Consider the following 24,669-nt stretch of genomic DNA (forward strand, 5'->3'; position numbering starts at 1 on the left):
GCAGGGCTGTTCTGGGAGTTGGTGCCAACAGCCCTAGGTTGCAGCCACCCTCCCTACATGGGCAGTAGGCACCAGGGTGGGCTCTCATTGAGGCTGAGGGATTGCATGCATTGCTGCCACCCAAGTAACAGCTCCACCTCATCCACAGTGCCATCCAAAAGGCCCTCCCCAGTCCCCCCTTGCCTGTATCTGGTGCCATCACCTCCACAACTGCACCTGCCCATCCTCCTGGCCTATGTCCTGGACCAGCAGATGCATCGGAGGGTGTGGAGCATCACAACATCCCTGCAAACCTGTGTGCCCTAGCCCTGACTGACCTGCAGTGCTATCAGTTCTTCTGTCTGGACAGACAGGCCATCAAGGAGCTGTGCATGATGCTGGCTGCCCACATTGAAATCCAGTGCCATGCCTGTAGTCAGACTTCAGACAGCAGAACAGTCTTTATAATATATGCTATTTATTTCTATCTTGCACACTACAACTAATAAAAAGCATTCTAGGTGGCCTTAGCCATCATTCCAGAAACAGAAAAATAGAAATATATATCAGCATGAAAGAAGTTGCTGGATATCCATTTAACATCAAAGTATAAGACTCTGAAGGCACATCTTAGTTAAAACAAGTTACAATAGATGAAGGACTAAGTTAAACTCTAAGTCATATCACAGAGCCAAAGTACAAAGTACATAGAAATACATGTCATGATACATCACCCATCAGATGTCATGCATGGAATAAATGGATGGTTCTCCTGCTTTCTTTAGAGCGGGGGGGGGGGGTCATGAGTGCTATACAGCCTGGCTTTTTATATACTTTTATCTAAGGAAAGGTGTGTTCCCATGGCCTTATCTGCTACTGCCTGTTAGAAGCGGCACTAGCTGCCTCCTTGCTGTTTCTTTCTGCAGCCTCATCAGGCTCTCCATCAGATCATTAATCAGGCTTCTGGTGGGACTTCTCAACTCCCAGGAAAGTCTGCTCTGCCCTGGCTGCAAGTATCATATATGCCATATAATGAGCTTCCTCTTACTTCATGTTGATAGTTAACATAACACAATGGTCGTCTGTCCAGACATTTTTTCTTGTACCGTACTCTGCTTTATAAGAAAACAATGCTTTCTCCAGAAGAGAGGGTTGGAGAAACCCATTTTCAAAAGAGAACATTTTCCTCTCTCCTCTATGCCACACTAAACTAAAAGCTAAGCCATTATAAGCTTATGTAAATGATTTCAGCACATTATATGCATATTTTAAGCCATTATCTGGACTGTCCCTTTACAAGAGGAATCAGCTGCTTTTGTGCAGATATAGCTCTTGCACCTCCGGTACCTCCTTTGGTGTGGCTGGAAGTGCTGCTGCCTCCGTGGCAACAGCATGCCTGCAAGGGAATTGCATAGCCTGACGGTAGTGTAGCCTGGAGGTTGAGGGCCTTTCCACCCGGCAGGATCCCCTGGCTGTCTTACCGCTGTAGCTATGGGGCCACCTACCCTGTGCCAGTGTCTGGGCCAGTGTTGCAGGCGGCTGCAGGTGGGGCTGTGGGCGCTGCTGTTACCCGCTTATATTGATGTAGCCTGGGGGTACGGGCATTCACTGCTGGGAGGGCTAGGGCAGTCTGTGCAGGGGGAGGGGTATCCAGGGCTGACCCCAACCCTCCCTGGTGGGGATGGAAGTGGTGGGGCTTTCCAGGGGAGAGCTCCTTCCTAGACTAACCTTGCAGTTTCTTCTTCTGCATGTGTAGTGGTCATGCTGGCTGGAGCTGCGGTGCTGGGGGTGGTAGTGGATACCTGGTACGGAGGGAAACTAGAGAGAGAGGTGTTAGCATATGGGACATTTTTCCTCTCCCTTTCTGAGGAGGTGTGGAGTTTGTGGGGAAAGTTCTCAAAGAGCCCAGTGTTTGTGGAGGGTGTTTCCCCAGAGCAAAGTCCCTTTTCCCCAAGTGCTCTGAGCTCCTGTCCCAAGCACAAAGTCCCCAAATTGGGAGGCCAACTGGCAGCATGCCATGCTGTGCCAGTGAGTGCATGGAGTGAGGAGGGTATGGGGCATGCTAAGTTTAAATTCTGTTGCTGCTGCTGCTGCTTCATTGGCCGTGGACTCCGCCATATCCATCAGGCTGTTTCGAACAGGTAAGGGTGGGGGTGGCCAGTGTGCCTGGGCCTGATCGAAGGGGATCGGGCCCTCTCTATTGCCTTCCATTGTAAATATTTCCTTAGACTGGCCTTTTTCCCAATGTAACTTTCCCTGACTTGGGACCTTGGGGGCTGCTCCAAATGGGAGTTGAATGAAGTGTACACCCCCTCGCCTTGGCTCCTCCCCTGCCACACCACCAGAATGTCCCCTTTTCAGCCCTTCCACCAGCTTCCCCCAGGCCCATTTGTGCCGGTCTTGGCTGAGCTGGCTGGGTCCCAGCTCAGCCAGCCTGGCTGACAGCTGAGCCAGAGTTCCCCTGCATCCAGTTCCCCTCAGCTTGGTGTAAATGCAAGTTGGATTGCACCCGTAAAAGGGTAAAATTTTCCTTTTCTTGCAATATATGCAACATTTGGTTGCATTCTGATTTTAACCTTTGATTTTTGATCCAAATGAATAAATCTGTAGTGTTCTCACAACTATAGATTTGAATATTGTCTCCACACTTTGAAAGGATTGATAAAGTCCATTGCTTTGCCTCTGTCACACCACCTATTTTTTAACAGTTAGGTAATAAAGTTTTTCAAAGAGGTAACATTGTATAAGTACCAACTTGATTAAGATCTTAATTTGGGGGGCTGCAGACAGAGATTTGAGGAATAAAGTTAAATTCAGCACACTAAACTTTATTTTAATAGTTCCAAGGTCATCTTGGTGTAACAAATGTCATGTATCTTCACCTCTGTTCTAAACAATTCATAATAATAAAAACCACAAGCTGCAATTATTCAATCAATATACTCTCGCTGCAACAAATGGTATTTCAATACATAATTGCTTACTAATAGATGTATTACAACTGGAGACTCTTATGAACTGGGGAGGAGAGCCTGGCTGGGAGTCCAGAGTCTGTGAGTTCAAATCCCCGCTTGTGTCTCCTGGGTGTCAAGGGCCAGCTAAAGATCACCCCCACAGTGAGTGGCTCAGGGGTTACGTGCCCTGCCACCTATGCAGCCGTGGGCAAGCCGCATAGTCCCAAGGAGCCCAGTTGCCCCCCAACTCACAGTTGCGGACAAGGAAGGCGCTGGCTTGTGCAACTGTGGCAAGCTGAGCAGGCCCTAGCCAGCTGAGGAGGACTAGCCTCAGAGGGAGGCAATGGTAAACCCCCACTGAATACCATTTACCATGAAAACCCTATTCATGGGGTAGCCATAAGTCGGGATCGATTTGAAGGCAGTCCATTTCCATTTCTCCATTTTTTTCTGCATCCATTTTTTCTTCAGTCTCTCTGATACACTTCCCAGTTTACATACATGTCTATTCCAATGACTCATCTGCAATACTCAGGCACACACTGTTCACACACACCAGTAGCACACATCTCAATATATAACATTCATACATCATTTAGGCTGCAATCCAATATATGAGTGGGGAGAGAGAAGATGGCGGCGTAGGAGGATGCTGTGTTTGGAGCTCCGCTGCTTATCTTCTTAACATCTTTTAACATCTTTTTAATATTCTTCTGGGCTCACGTGGGACTTGTGTGAGCAAGCGCTTTTCTCCCCCTCCCTTTGGGTGTTGCCCGCCCTCTCTTTGTCCTTTTGTAATTTTGGTGCGGTGGTTGTGGTGTGGCAGTAAGAATGCCGCAGAAAGTGAAGCCGGGGGACGAGTGTGGCCTACCACCTACTGCGGGGGCCTGATGATGGGACCTGATGAGAAAGGTCGCATAGGGCGACTATTCACCCTGCGGGGGTTCTGTGGGGGTCCTTTCCCCTCCCCACCCTGTACCTTCCCGGCAGCAGTCCACCGGTGTTCTCCACTGCCATTACGATCTACGTTTCCCACCGCGGCCCTCTAGCCACCGCCGCCTGATTGCCTTCTAGGAGGAGGGGTGGCGTTTGAGCGAAGGAGCAGCGGGCTTAAGCCGCAAGCTGCAGCTCAGGTACAGCAGCGCCGTCCGCGCTGCCCGCCTTGTCTTCCAGCAGCCTCGTTCGTGGCGGAGGGTGAGGCCGCAGTACCATCAACGTGGCACGGCGCGCTTTCGTTGGCCGCTCCGGAAGAACGGGACTGAGAAGGAAGGAGGACGTCGAGGTGTTTTTCGGCCTCGATGAGGAGAAGGAGCCACTGGGTGCGCCGGGAAGGCAGCGAGGAGTGGAGACAGGAGAGACAGGAGAGAGCTGTGGTGGAAACCCGGGAGTGGCAGGAGGCAAGAGACCCACCGGCTGCAGGCGAGCCGACCCCGCCTTGTGAAGCAAGAGAGACACGGACAATCTTATACTTATTTATCTGGGGGTGGAGGGCCTGCCTGATCGGCAAACAGGGAGGGAGACATGTGCAGACCGGAGGGGGGTACTGTGGGGAGGGTGGGGAGCCATGATATAAAAAGGCTAGGCTAGATCCTGGAGAGGCGCGGGTGGCAGGCCATGCCAGTTTAGGGGAACAAGGGATAGATGCATAATATCCATCCCTTGTTCCGGGCCTGTCCACAACCAGAAGACAACTGGGAGATGCAGGACTCCATCTGACATTCGACTGCTGTTGTGTAACGCCAGATCTGTGGTGCAGAAAACAACGCTTATCCATGATATGATCCTGGATGAGAACGCAGACCTGGTGTGTATTACAGAGACCTGGCTGGATGAGGCCTCAGCTCCTACGCTTGAGGCCATGTGTCCAGCCGGTTTCCAATACGCACAGCAGCCGAGGATTGGTAGGCGGGGAGGAGGAGTGGCAGTCATCTATCGGGGGTCCTTGGTTTTCGCCAGACCCCCTCTCCACGAGACCAAGTTTGTTGACTGCATGTACTGGAAGTTGGGCCCAAAGGGCAGTTTAGGGATTCTACTTGTGTACCGCCCACCCCATTGCACAGTAGACTCCCTGACCGAGGTGTTCCGAGGTGGTCTCGGACGTGCGGACGCTCTCCCCCAACCTATTGGTTTTGGGGGACTTCAACGTGAATGCCGAGACCGCTCTCACTGGAGCCCCTCGGGATTTCATGGAAACCATGACTTCCTGGGAACTGCACCTTAGTAATATAGGGCCCACTCATGTAGCCGGTCATGCTATTGACCTTGTGTTTGTCTCGGGAGGGGAGGGAAGTGCTCTGAAAATGGGGGCTGTTTTTTCTAACCCCATGTCATGGTCAGATCACTATCTGGTGAATATAGACCTCTCAATGCCACACACTCTCCGCAGGGGACAGGGAACTATTAGGATGGTCCGTCCCAGACACCTGATGGAGCCAAAAGGATTCCTGAATGCGCTGGGTGACCTGGAGCTGACTGAAGGATGCCCGGTCAAAACTCTGGTGATGGAGTGGAACAGGGAGATCACTAGGGCAATAGACCGGGTGGCTCCGAAACGTCCTCTCCCCCTGAATAGAGCTCAGATAGCACCCTGGTATACACCATGGTTGCGGGGTCTGAGACAGGAGGTGAGACGACTAGAGTGCCGGTGGCAGAAATCTTGCGCCGAAGTCAATCGGACACTGGTCAGAGCAGCGATAGCTGCCTACCAGGTGGCAACAAAGGCAACAAAGAGGGACTTCTTGGCTGCCTCTATTGCGTCTGCAGAGTGTTGTCCCAGGAGGTTGTTCCAAGTGGTCCGAAGCCTGGTCGGTCCAGTTGCTCAGGAACCCATTGAGCATTCTAAAGCCTCCTGTGATAGATTTGCTAAACACTTTGCCGCTAAAATCGAGCATCTGAAGAGCATGATTCCATACGCCGTGGATACAGGAAGTGGGCCAGAGCCGGCCAGTTGCATTCCGGTCTGGTGGGATCGGTTTCAGCCTCTTCCCTCTGAGGAAGTGGACAAGGTGCTCTCTACTGTGAAGCCAACCACCTGTCTGTTTGATCCTTGCCCCTCGTGGCTCATTATGAGCTGCAAAGAGAGATTGAGTGAAGGGATCAAGGCAGTGGTAAATGCATCCTTGGAAGAGGGTGCAATGCCATCAGCCTTCAAGGAGGCAGTGATAAAGCCCATCTTGAAAAAGTCCTCCTTGGATCCTCAAGAGTTGAATAACTTTCGCCCAGTCTCTAATTTACCATTCTTGGGCAAGGTGATTGAGCGAGTGGTGGCCAAACAGTTACAGACACACTTGGATGAAGCAGATTATCTAGATCCATTCCAATCAGGCTTCAGGACTGGACATGGAACTGAAACAGCCTTGGTTGCCCTGGTGGATGATATGAGGAGGGCGTTGGATAGGGGAGAACATACCTTCCTCGTCCTCCTGGACCTCTCAGCGGCCTTCGATACCGTTGACCACGGTATCCTTTTAAATCACCTAGAGGGATTAGGAATAGGGGGCACTGTTTTACAGTGGTTCCGTTCCTATCTCTCTCTCTTTTTTTTCAATTAATTTTTATTCAGATTTTCAAAACCAAAACAATACAAAAAGAAAAAAACACACAAATCAATAACTAATACAATAAAAAAATAAAAATAAAAATATTGACTTCCGATTTGTCGTAGTTCAGCTATAAATCTATAATATATAACAAGCCTGTCTCTTAATAGATTATAAAATCACCTTTCTCCAGCGGTTATCTTAATTGGTTTCAAATCTCATTAACATCATATCATTTCATTCTTCCACAAAAAGTCAAAGAGAAGTTTCCAATCTTTGAGATATATGTCCATCAATTTTTTTTCTAAATAAACATGTCAATCCAACTCATCAAGTCTACTAAGTCCAGTAATTTCAAATCGCTCTTCTTCCATTATCCATATTGGTTCCATCTTCCATCTTCCATCTTTACGCACCCAATAATCTTGCTGTCATAGTCATATAATAAAAGTCTGATAGGAATTTCCTTTATCACAGATATTTTCTTGCCATCAATTCCGAACGTATCACTGAAGTATTGTTGCAAAGCCGCATCTCTGTTCCTCTTTTTTACATGATACACTAGCACATCTCTTGAAGATTTTTCCATTAACACATAACAGGGATTAATTCTGTTAACTTTCTCCATTTCAAGTTCCATCAAATCCTTCCAGTCCAGGAATTTTTTTGAACTGATAATATCTTTATCTCCAATCTCTTCAATTCCTTCAGGGACAGCGCTGATTTCCAAACCATAATATTTGTCTCCAGGATCCATCACAACCAGGAAATCCAAATCTTTTTCCATGTCCATATTTAATCCAATCTCCATAGTTTGAACCTTGCTTTTAATTTCTCTTTCATCCTTTTTTGATTTTCCAGATCTATCTTTATTCTCCTTTCTCATAGAATCCTGAATTTCTTTCAGCTCCTGTCTCATTTCATCAAATTCAATTCTCCACGCTTGTCTATTATTTCTCAATTCTTGTTTTATTGACTTAATCCCATTCATTATTTTCTGAAACATGTCTAAAGATAAAGTCCCTTCTTGTACATCCATGATCTTCTTAATTGTCATTCTTAAAGCCAAAGGAACTAAACTCCTTCAATTTTCAATGTCCCAAGCAAAGAGCAGTTTATTTCTTTATCCAGTTATAAAGGAGTTAATCTTTCAAACCAACTGGCGTCACACTCTAGACAGCCCTTATCTCTTATATGCCCAGAAGTGCAAAAACAGCTTTAGTTCACAGCGTCCTAATGACTAGTAGCAACGAGAATGAGCAGATTCGTCAAAAAAGAAAAAAGAAAAAGTAGATCAGAAAAAATAGTTCCAGACATATATTACACAAAAGTCTTATAAATCAAAAAGATTTTTCTTTTCTCTTCCAATTAGAAACCCCTCATCCGTTGTAATCTTTACAATGCCATTTTCCATGTCAGCTTTTTGCAATAGGAAAAAGATAGGCTATTTTTATTTTCCTCCCCCTTAGTTCCGTGAGTAAAAAAGAAGGAAAGTTTTGGCTCACCCAGGTTCTCTTAATTGCCGATCCTTTGACAAATCTCTTTAGCTGTATAGATAAGAAAGTGATAAGCATAGACAGGAGGATGCTTGCCTGTTAGTCCGTTTTTTTAAAAAAGGAAAAAAAATGGGTCACTTATTCAGCTGAGCTGGCTATAAATCCTCGCTCTGTCCGAGCTGCTGGAAGACCTTCTTTCACAGACGATTCTGACGAATTCCAGTCTCCCACAACCACAACAAAGCTGTGTGGGAAATCTCACGTTTCTTCCTTATCCGGAAGAAATTATCCCCAGTCAAAAAAAACCCTTCTGACTGGATTTAAGGCTGAAAAAGTTTCATCCAAGATGGGAGCCCGTCTCAGAGCTGCACAGGCGGAGGGATCCTCCTGGGAAGTCGGTTCCGTTCCTATCTCTCAGATAGGCACCAACGGGTGGCATTGGGGGATGAGGTTTCAGACCCTTGGCCTCTTAATTGTGGAGTACCACAGGGTTCTATCCTCTCCCCCATGCTATTCAACATCTATGTAAAGCTGCTGGGGGCCATCATCAGGAGTTTTGGGCTGCAGTGTCACCAATATGCGGATGACACTCAGCTCTATCTCTTGTTTAAGTCCTCACCAGAGGTGGCTGTGGATACCGTGTCCAAGTGCCTGGAATCCGTTAGTGGATGGATGGGAGAGAATAGGGTGAAGCTAAACCCCAACAAGACCGAGGTGTTGCTCGTGGGAGACAAGAGAAGGTTGGGAGATATAGACCTGGTGCTTAATGGGGTGAGATTACCCCTGAAAGACCAGGTCCGTAGCCTTGGGGTCATTCTTGACTCCCAGCTGTCCATGGAGGCTCAGGTCTCGGCAGTGAGCAGGGCAGCTTGGTATCAATTACATCTAATACAGAGGCTATGACCCTACCTTCCTGTCCATCTGCTGCCACGGGTGATACATGCCCTGGTCTCCTCTCGCTTAGACTACTGTAATGCGCTCTACGTGGGGTTACCCTTGAAAACGGTCCGGAAATTACAGCTGATACAGAATGCGGCGGCACGTGTGATTAGGAACAGCCGTCGCTGTGATCACATAACTCTGGTGTTAGTAGACCTACACTGGCTACCAGTTGTTTACCGGGCCCAATTCAAGGTGTTGGTGTTGACCTTTAAAGCCCTATACGGTTTCGGCCCAGTTTATCTGAAGGAGCACCTCCAGCATCACCAATTATGCCGCCTGACAAGATCAGCCACACAAGACCTCCTCTCGGTCCCGCCAGTCAAAACAGCCAGGCTGGTGCGGACCAGAGAGAGGGCTTTCTCGATTGTGGCCCCCACCCTCTGGAACTCCCTCCCTTTTGACCTTCGACATGCCCCCTCCCTGATGTGTTTCCGCCGGGCCTTGAAGACCTGGCTATTCAGGCAGGCCTATAGGGTTTTTGGGGTGGATTAGTTTTTATGATGTTATTAATTGGAAGGCTGGTTTTAGATTAATTATTGACTGTTTTTTTATTCATATGTTGTATTTATTGTGTTATTGTACGTCGCCCAGAGTGGCCGTTAACTCAGCCAGATAGGCGGCTCACAAATAAAATTTTATTATTATTATTATTACTCAGAAGTGAGCTCCAACTTACTCTCAGGTAAGCATGTACTGGATTTCAGCCTTAGCAGTTGTTTTAATTGATTTAAATGTGTTTTTAAGTATTTGTTTTTAATTGTTTTATTGATAATTTTAATGTTTTGTAAACCACTTAGAGGTCTTTACTTTCAAGCAGTATGTAAATGTTGTTAAATAAATGAAAAAATACATTTATCAAATGACCAGTAGTGTGATGTGTGCAGCAGAGAAGCAACATTCTCTCGCTATCATCACACAGCCTCACCTGCCTCCTGGCCTTCTGTGCTGAAAGTATTTTTAAACCTTTGGGCAGCAGAAATGTTCATAAACATTCAATATTGATTCCAGTAGTGGACAATGGCTTGGAAAGTTCCATAATGAAGCCAGAGTTCTGACAGTAATTGTCATGTGAGTGTCAAACACTGCAGCCTGCATTTATATCAGTTTTCCTTCTGTCATGTTTAACTGATTTGAGGGGTAAATGGCAAAAACCAGAATTTGTCTACATATCTCCATATTCTGAGCTTTCTTTATGACTATAAAGGTAAAGGTGTCCCCGCACTTGTAGTGCGAATCGTTTCCGACTCTTAGGGTGATGTCTTGTGATGTTTACTAGGCAGACCGTATATATGGGGTGGGATTGCCAGTTCCTTCCCCGGCCTTTCTTTACCCCCCAGCATATGCCGGGCACTCATTTTACCAACCACAGATGGATGGAAGGCTGAGTGGACCTCGACCCCTTTTACCGGAGATTTGACTTCCTCCTTCCGTTGGAATCGAACTCTGGCCATGAGCAGAGCTTCGGCTGCATTACCACCACTCTGCACCACAGAGGATCTTATGACTATAGTGAGGGCAAAAAAAGATTCATAGGGTCACCATAAGTGATAATTGACTTGAAGGCATATAACAACAAAATAGTGAGGGCCCTAAAATGTTATCCAAAGCTTCCTTTGATTAGGAAGAACTATGTATAAATAGATATAGAGTATTGACAGTTAACTTACTTTTCATATGAATTTATGTAGTCTTGTTAATTGTGAAATAGAACATATTCAGGTAACTGTATTTTGCTTAAATATATTTTAGTATATTGGAGACACCTTACACGTCAATTTTGCAGTCAGTGGGATTTGAGTGTTCCTTCTTTCCAATTATTCCCATATGTATAAACTCAGTTGTTTAGTATCTATATGTTAAGGGGAAGGTAAGTTGAGCAGTTAACATGCATAATAACCATCCATTGCGCACATTTTCCAGGCCTCATGAAGAATGTGCACATTCACCCTGTTTGGTATGAAATCTTAGCTGCACTAACATTTGGAGGGAAAAAACCCTATATGATTATGTCTGTTGCAATTTTTCATAATTGGAAGTAAACAATAAATCTTTAATGTTTTGTGCATTTTTAATTCCATTTTTGAAATGGAAGTTTGTGGTATGTTAGAAAACTTATTATATTGACTGAAAATGAATTCACATTTTCTGATTTCTTTTTAGAGACTATGCATATGACCTCTGTTATTTCTTGCATTGCAATACCAATCCAGGCTGGAGAGCATCAGGGCTTAATGGAGTGGTGGAGCCACCACTGCATCTGTAGCACTGCTGCTTATGCCAGCTGGGGCAAAAGGTGGGGGGGGACTGCTTCAGGGTGAGCTGAGCCGGCCCCATTGCCATCACTTGATAGCATCAGGTCCTATTTGGGCTCCAGGCTGGCACAGTGATTTGACACTACCCCCATCTTCTGCAATGGCTGGCATGTCCTGCTGCTCTGTTAAATCATGATGTTCCCTGACCAGAGTTTTGACAGTGCATATATGCTGCCAACATTGAGTCCTAAAGCCTTGAAAAGACTACAGCAATTAGAGTAGGAGTCTTTTCCCGTCAAGAGCTGAATCTCTTGAAGTAATCCCTCAGCAGTGTGTGGGGCCAGAAATGGCAGTGGGCAGGATCAGAGGTACCTCAAACTCTTACTCTCCCAGCCCTCTTTTGCCTTCTTGGTAACCCTTCTTCGGGTGGTTAAATCTTCCCTCCCCTGCAATTTCCATGATGACTGACTCCATGCTGCTATTAATCTTTTTACTTGACTTAAGAGTGGGAGGGGGATTTGTAAAAAATCATGGAAGGGTGAGGGAAGGTTGAAAACTTTCCTGTCCCTGAAAGCCCCCTTGTGCTGCTCTGCTGATTGGGAAACACAGTGAAAAGGGGGTTGGACTGCAGAAGAAAAGTTAGTGCTTTTTCTGGAGCCCCACACTTTCTTTCCACTGCTCAGTTAATCAGTGGGAAGGTATGTTGTGAGCTGTGAAAAATTAGTCAGTGAACCAGCAACAGCTCAGGGTGTGCAGATTTCACACTTCTGAATAAAAGATAGGAAAAAAGCAGGTTTCTTTGAGACTGAATACTGACTGGAGAATGCGCACATTGCCCAGAGAATATACAAACTGCAGTCAAGATATGTACATTCTACCTGTTGGAGATTATAGATAATGGCATGAGAATGTACAAAATTCAGTCAATATAGGCTTTTATGAATTTTGCATAATGGCTGGAGAAAGTACAAAATTCAGGTGATATATGCACATTTTCCAAGGCTGTTTAGAGATTATGTATATTGACTACAAAATGTACAAAATTTCCTCTTCATGGAAGTTTAATGTGCACATTCTCCATGAAGCCTGGGGAATGCCACAATGGACACTTATTATGCCCATTAACCACTCAACTGATATTCACCTTAACTTATACACGAAATCAATGTGATGATCACTGATGTGGAAGAACTTGCATATATGTATATTACAAGGAACACATGAAAACATCCATAGGCTTGCAGTTTGAAATCATTATCTCAACAAGGCTTGTACCTTAATCCCTACTCTAGCATTGATTCTGAGCAGCCAGGAGAGTTTTTGCCTCAGTTTGCCCTTCTCTTTGTACAAAGGGGATTTAATGATATTTACTTAGCTATCTCTTTAGGGAATTGTAAGGATAAATAAATAGACTGATGTTAGTTGAGTCTTTGAATGCATGAAACACTATATAAATAACTAAATAGCAATACTGAATTAAATTATCTCTCAATCTACACTTCTAGCCTGTGGTCCAGAAAAGCTCTTAAGCATATTTGGAAGCAGAGAGGAAACATTTTTGAAGCTATGGATGTGCGCTTATTTCTAACACAAGAACTGGCATGCAAGGGGAATGGTCAAAGGTTTATGGGTTTAAGAAGACTGATAGTGATGGAGAAATGCAAAGAGCTGGACTTGAGAATGCCTGTTCATACCAAGTCCATCTTTTAGAAACCAGTGCCATTTTTCTGCCCTGGATGAAATGAACAAGATTTGTAACTGAATATTAAATCCAGTTTGTAGGAATGGTGACCCCCCCACTTGATTTCCTGCAAGAACATGTGGAACTGATAGTGGCCTTCTAATGGAAACACCTGAAAGGTGTGGTTGTGTAAACCAGTACATAGGAAGTTGCCTTATACCAAGTCAGACCATTGGTCTATCTAGCTCAGTATTGTCTACCCTAACTGGCAGCGGCTCTCTTGGGTTCCAGACTGGGTTCTCTCCGAGCCCTGCCTAGAGATGCAGGGATTGAACCAAGGACCTTACGCATGCAAAGCAGATGCTCTACCACTGAGCTACAGCCAACCAAACGTCTGTAGGAGCAAAGTTCCGGAATAACCTGATATGGAAGGAGGTGATTTAATGCTTAAAAAACTAGTATCAGCACCTTGAATTGAGCCCAGAAACAAATTGGCAGCCGATTTGGCAGTTGACATGAAGCTGACATTGTGTGGTCCATTCTGCTACAACTCAATACCAATCTGGCAGGAACAGTTTATATATTTATTTAAAAGATTTATAGCCTAGCCTTCATCAGTACCAATACCAGGCAGGGTACAGCATAAAATAAATTATTAAAAACCATCAAGTTTGGACCAACTGATGTTTTATGATTGTGTTCAAGGGCAACCCAACATATGCCTTATGCAGGTGTTCAAAAGAATGTATGAAGGCACAAACTGTGTAGGGACCATAGGGCTTTATGTGTCAACCTTACCTCCAACATCTATGCCCCACTCGCTCCAACTCAGACCTCCATTCAGACCGGAATGGAAATGTCAGAAGGGAAACTCTAAGTGTATTTGGCTGAACAAACGTAGACTCTTCCCTGCAATCAGGAGGGGTGAGGCTGGAGCACATTGGGATGGTGGGGTGGGGCTGGTGTACACAGCCCTGTAGCACCAACACAATTTGTGTCCTCACACCTTCTGAAAGTATGAACAGGACCTGAGAGACTTAGAGGTTACTAAGACTGGAAAGACTGTGGCCAGGTCCAACTTCTCCAAGAATGAATGGAGTTGGTAAAAGGTACTCCTGCCCACGGCCATCACCTTCCCAGTAATGACTAATGTAGAACAGCCTATGAGATTTGGATGGTGCCAACACTGCCCATCTTTTGGAGCCAGCTGAAAACCTTCTCCAGGCCTCTTGGGTTTTGAGATTTTTGCCTGTATATTAATATTCTAAAGATGGAGTGTTTTATAGAAGTATTGGATTGAACTGTATGGAGTGTTTTATGCTTTGAGTTTATATTTTGTTACTTCTCATGAGGTTATCTGATGGACAGGATATAAATATGATTGATTGATTGATTAAAACGGACATCTGTTGCTTAGTTGATGTAATGGTGCACAACCAATATATGGTCTACAAACTTGATTCTAGGTTCAACTCATGTTCAGCTATGGTTTAATTGATTAGCTGAGGGCACATTTTGATTCCTCAGTTCATCTTCTGCTAAATGGAACTAATCCAACTAACAGGGATTCTGTATGTATGAATGTGGCAAAATATTTGGCATCCAGAGAATATTATAGCAGTGATGAAATTGTATGATGCAAATTCCTCTCAATCTTAACTTTCCTTTAACTCTGTCATTTTTCATTTTCCTAACAGCTGATAACAAAGACATGCTTGAAAAAGTAACAGGACTGAAAATTTTGCAGACTGGCATGGCAGAGGTAGGTGACTACAATACATCTCATTATCTAAAATGTCTGATTTTTTTGTGGGATCCTAGTTCTCATGGATGTTTGTAGGTGAACTGTGTTAATCATCCTAAGGGCTTTTTAAATTTCTGGTTATTTAACTGTTGCATCTGTCATAATACAATATCACAGTACATCAACCACATGAGTAAAACTTTGTGGCCTTTAAGAAATGTATTTCCTAGCTTTGGCATATATCAAGAACAAAATCCCCTAAAATGAACAAAGCAATTAAAGTGTCTGATTATTCCCACCTGGTTTCAGTAAAGCTCTTTTCATCTCAAGATCCACAAAGATCTAAACTGGAAGAATTTGTCCAGAACAACAACAACCCTTTACTAAATAATTCATTTATTAATAAAGATTAATAAAGCGTTTGACAAAGTCCCCCACGACCTTTTGATTAGCAAACTGGTCAAATGCGGACTAGATGGAAATACTGTCAGGTGGATTCACAACTGGTTGGAAAACCATACTCAAAGAGTGGTCGTTGGTGGCTCTGCTTCAGACTGGAAGGAGGTTTCGAGTGGAGTGCCACAGGGCTGTGTCCTGGGGCCGATACTCTTCAACATTTTTATCAATGACTTAGATGACAGGGTGAAAGGAAGCCTTATGAAGTTTGCGGATGATACGAAACTGGGAGGGATAGCCAACACAATGGAAGACAGGAATAAAATCCAAAGGGACCTGGATAGACTAGGAAATTGGGCTGAAATTAATAAAATGAAATTCAATAAAGACAAATGCAAGATTCTGCATTTAGGCCACAAAAACAAAATGCACGGGTACAGGATGGGAAATACCCGGCTTAGCAGTAGTGCGTGTGAGAAGGACCTTGGAATTGTAGTGGATCGCAAGTTGAACATGACCCAGCAGTGTGATGCTGCAGCAAAAAAGGCAAACGCGGTTTTGGGCTGCATAAACAGAGCTATAGTTTCCAGGTCGAGGGAAGTAATAGTCCCACTATATTAGTCAGGCCTCATCTGGTATACTGCGTTCAGTTCTGGGCACCTCATTTTAAGAAAGATATAGACAAGTTAGAGTGAGTTCAGAAGAGGGCGACGAGGATGATAGCCGGTATGGAGAACAAGTCTTATGAGGAAAGGTTGAAGGAACTTGGCATGTTCAGTCTGGTGAAGAGAAGGCTGAGGGGTGACATGATTGCACTCTTTAAGTACCTGAAGGGCTGTCACATAGAGAAGGGTACAGATTTGTTCTCTGCTGCCCCAGAGGGTAGGACTAGGTCTAATGGTTTTAAGTTGCAGGAGCGTAGATTCAGATTGGACATTAGAAGGAACTTCTTGACAGTAAGGGCAGTTTGGCAATGGAACCGACTGCCTAGGGAGGTGGTGGGATCTCCTTCGCTGGATGTCTTCAATTAGAGGCTGGACAGCTATCTGCGGGAGATGCTCTAGCTGTGGATTTCCTGCTGTGAGCAGGGGGTTGGACTCGATGGCCTACAAGGCCCCTTCCAACTCTATGATTCTATGATGTACAGTCTTCCAGAATCTGCCAGGAACTATACCATATTGCAAATTCTTCTGTTAATTTATGCAGAAGTAGCAAAAGTGGCTTACAGTGAAACCACAATACATGCTTATCTATTGTGGTTTCATTGTTAGCCACTTTTGCCATTTCTACAGATGTTTCCCACAGTCTTAGATATACTGTTCTGGGTGATGCACATAGTATTCTTGTTTATATGTGGGCCTAGAGCATGCATACTTAAGAAGACCAGGTCTTAGAAAGTCTGTGGTCAGTGTCAGGCAGATGCAACAAGATCATAATAGAACAGCAACCTTATTCCAATTACAATACAGCTTAGAGCATGGCTTACTGAAATCTATGTGAGAGAGGCTTGCATCCAGATTGATTCAGCAGGGACAGGAAGTGGACTCCTTAATAATACATTTGCATACATAAGAGATTAAGTGCTCTTGATGACCAGTGGTTTATTGTGATGGATTGACCAGGTGTTCCAGATGATCAATGGGAAACACCAGGTTATCTACAAGCATCAGTAATATGCTGGAGGCTCTGGCTGTATAAACTGCCAGGACAGCATGCTGACTGGGGAAGAGCTGAAAGCTTGAATGCTAGGCTTGGTCTTTGCATTCAACTCACTACAGTCCAACCTGCATGCCCTCCAAAGATTCACATTCAATATTTGTTCCACTGCAGCTAAAGAACCACCCACATCTAGGAACGTTGAAGTCCTATCCCGTGCATGCTTACTAAGGGCCAAACCACATGTGATACTAAAATGGTATGAATCTTTTTTCGACTTAGTAGATACTAGAGGACCTATCAAGTTCAGGACTATGACATGCATTCAGAGGGCTAACCTTTTGCTCTCTCACTATGGCCCTGACAAAATATCTTCCCCAACCTGTGTTTAGCACAAGAGAGAAGCTTACACTGGCACCAAAGATCAGGGGCTCAGTGGCACTGGCTGGTATTTAAGGTGGGGAAAAGATGCATACAACTGTCAGATACATGTTTAGGTTCAAGTGTTGCTTGACTCTAAGAAGCACATCTTGCTGAGTTAAATGAGACTTAATACCAAATAAGGGTGAACAGAATGGACAGTGGACAGAGATACAGCCAGCAGAGTGAGATAAACCCTAGTGGAGGATAGATAGGTGTTTATTTCTGTTTTAATTAGATAATCTGTTTTCTGTTGGTTTTAACTGGTCTATTTTTACATTTTAGCATATTTTAATTTTTTAATTCATTTTTTTTAAAGCAGGATACAGATAATTAAAAGAAACAAAGAAACAGGCATAAAAGTCTGGACTTAGTTGCTGTACATCTAAGTTGTATGTTTATCCATTTTTTTACATGTGCATCAAACTTATGCACATATTCATAACTTGTACATTTAAAATTCAGTTAAAGCACAATAAATAAAATACTAGAAGTTGTAACATTTGTCTGCCCCCCTATTTCCTGTGTTTGAAAGGGTGGCTCTCTGATTTAAGAAATCTTTCCCTGACATATATCGCTAAGGATATAATTCTAAGGCAGCAACCTAAGCAAACTTACTTGGAGGTAAATTCTATTGAAATCAATAGCACTTGCTTCCAGATAATGTGTTTAGGATTGGGATGTTTATGGGAAAAGTAATTAACCCTCAAGCATTTAAATAGGTTAGCAACTTTTCAGATGCAGTTCTAATTTTATTGAAGTCAATAGGAGTTCTTTTCTGAATAGGCATCTGTGCGAGAAGGATATAGCAGGGAATTTTCTACGATTGAGTATATGCCTCCTGGAGACAGACTGTCAGATTATCTGCAGTGATGTAATTAAGCGAGGAAATCTGAAGCATAGCAGATAATTGTGAAAACACATCTTCAAGGTATAATGCTGCTGTGTATTACAGCGCGAAGAAAATTAGTAACAGTATCACAAATGGTAAGTATTCACAGTCATGTAATGGTGGCTTATTATGTAAGCCTCATGAGATCACAACCTTCACACATCCTAATAAAAAGAGTCACAACCTTGGTCCAGATGACCCAGATTGCCACCAGTGTTGCTAGATAAATTTTAGCGACAGCATGCCATATGCTTTGTATGGCAGTGGCTGACACAACTTGATCTGGATTATCACCATCATCAAGACTAGTAGTGTGCACATGACTAGTGAAGTTTTTAATTAGAACATTTTAACAAACTCTTAGTATCACAATAGAGATAACAGTTACTCCTATTTGTTTATGTTTTTATTTATTTCATGGTTTTTTTCTCCTGCCCTTTCTCTATGGAGCTCTGTGCAGCGGATTGTAACCAATATTAGTCAAAGGGTAAAATTAATGTATCTAGAAATTAATGTGCTCAGGCATGTTTAAGGTATGTATAAAGTGATTTTCAGTCTATCAAACTGATTTTCATGATTATTAAAACAAAACTCCAATTAAAATTCATGCAATAAAAACCAGCAACAGAGAAAACATCAATCAAAGCCCATGGCTCCTTTTGGGAGGAAGGATGGGATATAAATCTTTAAAATATTTAATAAAATAAAATAAATAAAGTATTTAATAAAACAATCAGACAGATTCAAAACGTACTCAGAGCCTAGGCCAATTAATATTCTGAAGATGTGAAGCATGTTTCAAAGTTGGATGCCACAACAGGAACGGCCCTACCTCAGGTCCCTGTCTGACTCAACTTCACACAATGGAGAGATTTGCAGATAACACCACTTTTGAATATCTCTTGTGCTACTTGTTCTATATGTGAACAATGTACTCAACACAGAATAGAAAACAGAAGAAATTAACTTTCAAATGAAAATTATTTAGCAGCCAATGTAAGTTTTACTTTCATATTAGAGCCTGCTTTATGCAAAAGCAGCAGCAGCGGCAGCAGTTGCAGCTGTAGCAACAGCAACAGATTTAGGGTTGAAAGCAATCCACATTTAATTGCGAGTAAGCCCCATTGAACACAGTGGGACTTATACTGCATTGAATGAGGGTTTTAGACCAGAACTAGATATGTTTGCCATGTGATCATCTGTCCTTATTTTTTTCTTTTAGAAATTGCAGCCACATATTTGAGGGGGGTGCATTCTTGATTGGTCCTGGGGTACATTGGGAAGAGGGTTTGACCCTCTCCCCTGTGCAATTTTCCTGCTGCAAAAAACACCCCTCAAATATACTATTTGCCCTAAAAGTGCCATTTGCTGCAGTGGCACCTTTGGTGGCATTATTTATTATCATTTTTGATATCTTCCTTATGTTTTGGTAGGATGTAAATCCTACTAAGACAGCTTACAAGTAGCATTCAGTTACACATTTTACAAATACAATAAACAATGTTAACATATGGGGGGAACCATCAGGATCCTTCTCACAGAGTAATTGATGGCTAGGGAAGGAGGAGAAATTCAATTCAATTCATATTTAAAACTGAATTTGTAATAATATACATATATATGTGCTATGTGGTGTTTCCCTATGTATTCCTCAAGAGTATTTTCAAAAGATTAGTGGTATACTTCAGAAATTTATTTGGGATAATTCTCTAGCTCACTTCTCACTTAAGAGAATGCAGCTGCCAGTATCAGAAGGAGAATGCAATTTTCTAGGTATCAGTTTATACCACAAGGCATATCTTTTAGTGCATTGGCAAGTTTCTTCCTCTATGAATAACCAGTTATGGGTAGTTTTAGAGATGACTTATGTAACACTCCTTCTAGGGTGGGTAGCTTTAGAGTTTCACTATATTAAAAAAGGAAAGTACCTGTACCACCTACAATTTTAGTAACTAGAGAGAATGGCATAAATTATCTCATCAGTTATAATTTGACCTATATCTCATGCCAAATTAATTTTATAGGGTAGTCCAGATTTGAAGACAGAGAGACAGCAATTTTTGTGGAAGAAGTGAGTTGATCAGCTGATAGGTTCAGATGAAACTTTTTGTCATTTCCTTCATTGCAGCTTAAATATGATTTACCAGTGAGTACTGAATGCAATATCTTCAGTTACAGCATCTATTGGTGTCTATTTATGGAACATCAGCTTTGAGCACTTTGGCATCTCTTTAATTGTTGGAGAGAATTATTGGATCTTCTCAGTAAGCTAAATCCAGGACTTATGTTTATAAATGCTTATTGGACCTTTGTAAAGTAGATGTTCAGAAACTTAGAATTGTGGAATAGGGGATTAGAAAGTGCTATATAACCTGAACAATGGGAAATTGATTTAGAATCTATACAGAATGTTTGTCTAGATTTGACATAGAGATTGATCCAGCAGAAATTGATGTTTCAGGTATACGGGATTCTACAATGTCTGTATAGGAAGACACTGTCTAATAAGATGCTTTAGGTGTAATGCTGAAAAGGCCTTGTTGAGGCATATGATGTGGACATGTTAAATGATATATTCTTTTTGATCTGAAGATGTTGTCCATATCAATATTGTACTGGAAATATCCTTGATATTTGCAGATTCATATATTTTTAAACTATATTCCTATAGTATGGGAATTAATGGCAGGACAACAAAAGTGCATTTTGTGAGCCCTTGTGGTGAGCAAGAGACATATACTTTGCTCTTGGAAGAATAAACGCCCACTGTTCATTATGAAACGGTCTGAGGACCTTAGCACCTTTACTAAGTTTGAACATGTTTTTTATGAATGCCAATTTTGTGTGGATACCTATTTTGACATCTAGAAGACTTATATTGACTTGTATGCTTAACTTTAGATGGAAGTACTGATGGCGATTGTATTCTCAGTGTTAGCTGACAGTGTGAATTATTATAGGGTAATTCGTTCCCTTTTTTCCCCTTTTTTTTTTTTTATTAAATTTGATACTTTTTAAAAAGCACACTTTCTGAAACAATATGAAAACTAAAACACAGCCATCCTTCAAACTTTCCACTTATCCAAACTTTGTGGAGCAGTTCTCCAATCAATGTTTACAAAAATACATTTATTAAGGTATGAAACTAATATATTAGTGAAAATGGCACACAAAATGTATTATACTAGGATAAATTGCTTGCAAAAATGTGTACATTAGTCAAAATCACAGACAAAAATTTTATTAGGAGACATTCTCACTAAAATGCTGAAGAATTTTCATGAGTATTTTTTTAAAAGAAGTCAAATTGCTGCAGAAATCTGGAGAACCAAATTTAAGATTGGAAAAAATCATTTATTTTTATTATTTATTTATTTATTATTTGATTTATATCCTGCCCTTCCTCCCAGCAGGAGCCCAGGGAAAAGGAGAGAACCAAAAGTGACAGATGCTTCCATCCCTACTGATGGCAGATCACCCTATTTGGGGAATGGGGGAGGGGAAGCAGGCCCTGTCTTTGCCTTGTAGTTTTGGAGGGGTGGTTTTTGCTATGAAAACGGTGCAGAGGAAAAGGTCAAGGACTCCTCCTCATATGTGTCAGTCCCAGTCTGGATCACCTCCTGTGGCTGCTATTTCTAAAAGAAAAACAAGCCTGAGATGTGTCAAAAATATCAACCTAAGACCTATACGTGAGAGTACCTATGTAATGCAAGTCTGTACATATTTACTCCAGAGCAAATCTCAGTGGGATTTATTACTATGTAAGTATGCACAGAATTGAAGATATTCAGATGATAAGATGACTGCAGTGATTCAAACCCAAGCAATCCTGCTTCAATCAAACATAACATGATATATTGAAACAGATGTCCTAGTCCTGCAGACACTACAGGTATTACCTTTATTTTAAACACAAACGTGACAATGACTTCCAGGAAGACTGTCCTGTGATTAAAGCTAATCACACACCCATCCAGTGCAACTATCTCTGTCACTTATCAAAGTGTTTATCCCTCTTGAATACTACACAGAAGTATTTTGACTTGTGACTGACAGGTCACAGCTCCAGCTCTGAAATAGCTTGTCTCCTGCAATCTCTTCTCTTATCTTGTGATTCCAATATCCTTACATCTGTTTTTGTGTACATTTTGCATAAGAAAATGACAGGGAACCATGACAATAAAAAGTTATAAATGGATCCTAAAATTCAGAGGCAGCTATCAGTTTATTCTGATGCATGTTGTGCTCTTGAAACATTGTGAAAAGCACAATAGTAAAGTGTCATGTTAGCTCATGAATCCTTCTGTATAGGAGTAATGTATGTGATTTTAAACTAGCAGAATTGTGAAGTGATTGAGCTGTTGCTATGGCAGCAGCAGCAATAGTTCCATTTTTATTCAGCAATACGTAAAATGAAAGAGGGAAGGTATATGCCTAGTGGCTGTATGGATGCATATGTCCTATTTTGCTTTTATTTTTGCTGTTTTTAAAAATAAAAAGCCAATACTTGCAACATATGTTAATCCAAATTACTGTTTGTCTTTGGCTGTGCAATGCTATTGGATTTTAACCACAAACCTCCCAATGAAAGGAGTGAAGGAGCTCAAAAGAAATGTGTGTTTAAAGTCTAGCAGAAAACCTGTTGACTACATGTTGGAACACAAACACAGAATTAAAATCAAGGGAGTTTTGTTTTAAGATCCAAGATGTCATACAATATAGACCAGCCTTTCCCAACCAGTGTGCCTCCAGATGATGTTGGACCACAACTCCCATCAGCCTCAGCCAGCATTGCCAATGACTGAGGCTGTTGGGAGTTGTGGTCCAACAACATCTGGAGGCACACCAGTTGGGAAAGGCTGATACAGACATTTAGTCTGGTTGTCAAAAATGTGATATGCTTAAGCATAGTTTGAAATAATGTCTAGCCTATATAGATCAGAAATGACTGTACTCAACTTTTGTGTAGCAATTTTGGTGAGATGAGGGAGAGCTGGTTCATGAATTTCCAATTGTTTTTAAAATGTTTTTAAGAGGTTTGGTTTTTTAATTTTTAATGTTTTTTAAAGATGTTTTTAAGGGCGTTTTAATGTTTTATCACTTTTTTGCCATCCTTGGCTCTCTTTGGGAGGAAGGGTGGGACATAAATTTAATAACAATAACAACTTCAGTATACAGCTTTTGTCCTAGACACAGCTCTTCACCCTAACGGCCTAATCTTTGACATTTGAGAGAGAGAGATTTTAGCATCCGTCTAGTTGTGAATGTAATTTGTTTTAAACTTTTTAATATTGTATTTTATATTGTTGTTGTGATCCACCATGGGACCTTCTGATGAAGGGCAGCTAATAAATCCAACAACAACAACAAACAATGGTGACGGTGACTATACCAGTTGACATGAAAAGGGGAAGATGAGGCCTTTTATAGCCTCACCCTATTTCCATACTGCCGGATCTCATGAGAGACTGAAATGCTGGCCATTCCAACACACACACACCCATTGCCTCATGATGGCTGATCATACTTGTCATAATGACACTGGCTGGTAGAGAGCTGCGGGGCCCGGCATAATCTCCCAGCGCCATCAGAAACCTCCTTCCCCCTGGCTATTGGTTCTGGCTGCAGTTCTGCTGCAGGCCTTATGTACACAGGCAGTGCTGTAAGTGTATGCATGATTTTACAAAATAACATAAGCAAAAACTGTAAGCTCTTGTCCCAAGGATCTTAGAAATGATAGCAGCAAAGAAATCTTATTTTTTTTCTTTCACCATTCTCTGCTGCGCAGGGTCAGATGTTCTGAATGGTGAGAGCTCTGTTACAACTTAGCAGTCAAGGTGCTGTATACAGCTCGGGACCAGGATACCTGAAAGACCATCTTATCCCTTATATACCCAGTCGATCACTGTGCTCTGCAGGTGAGGGCCTCCTGCAGATGCCATCTTATCAGGAGGTCCGTTCTGCACATCATAGGAAACAGACCTTTAGTGTGGCGGCACCTACCCTGTGGAACTCCCTACCCTTAAATATTAGACAGGCTCCATCTCTGTTATCTTTTTGGCTCCTATTGAAGACCTTCCTCTTTCAACAAGCCTTTTAGGTTGAGACCTTATCCCAGTCTGCTTCTGTGTTGGAATTGCTTTTTAATGTTTTAAACCTTTTTTTTTTTAAAAAAAACAATGTTTTTTAACCTTTTTTTAAAGATGTCTTCAAAGCTTTTTTAAAAAAATGTTTTTAAAGTTGTTTTAGTTTAATGTATTTTAAAGTCTATTTTAAAGTCTGTTTTTATGATGTTTTAAAGTGTTTTTAGTGCTTTTGTTTGCCGTCCTGGGCTCCTGCTGGGATGGAGGGCAGAATATAAATCAAATAATAAATAAATAAATAAAATAATAAAACCTGCAAACACAATGTTCCAGCGTAACACGTAGTTTGGGCTTTGAGAAAATGGGCAAAGCCAACCTATTTGCAAGGCATTGGAACTGGATGATGGAGAAGCTGATGGGTGGATCTATTCTGCTGTTTTATACCATTGTTTAATTTGTTATTGTAAATCACCTTAAGAATGTGGAAAGGTATAAACGTTTTAATTAAATAAATATGAGAAACATTTACCAATGCAGCCATTTCACCCTCTGACATGAAATACGTTGACTTGGCATATAGATTTTTGTAAACAAGTCTTGCTGCTTTCAAGGGCGCTTACATCCAAACAAATACA

The 24,669-nt window shown here is 42.2% G+C and overlaps 1 protein-coding gene across 1 annotated transcript in view; it reads left to right on the top strand.

Moving 5' to 3' along the window:
- Positions 1-24,669, top strand: part of PTPRN2 (protein tyrosine phosphatase receptor type N2) — a 1,065,701-nt gene that overhangs the window by 664,267 nt on the left and 376,765 nt on the right. The window contains exon 12 of the mRNA XM_061585692.1: positions 14,541-14,605. Within this exon, the coding sequence (XP_061441676.1) occupies positions 14,541-14,605 (65 nt within the window). The remainder of the gene's footprint in view (positions 1-14,540; positions 14,606-24,669) is intronic.

The sequence above is a fragment of the Rhineura floridana genome, chromosome 10 (assembly GCF_030035675.1).
Source record: "Rhineura floridana isolate rRhiFlo1 chromosome 10, rRhiFlo1.hap2, whole genome shotgun sequence".
Taxonomy (NCBI): Eukaryota; Metazoa; Chordata; class Lepidosauria; order Squamata; family Rhineuridae; genus Rhineura; species Rhineura floridana.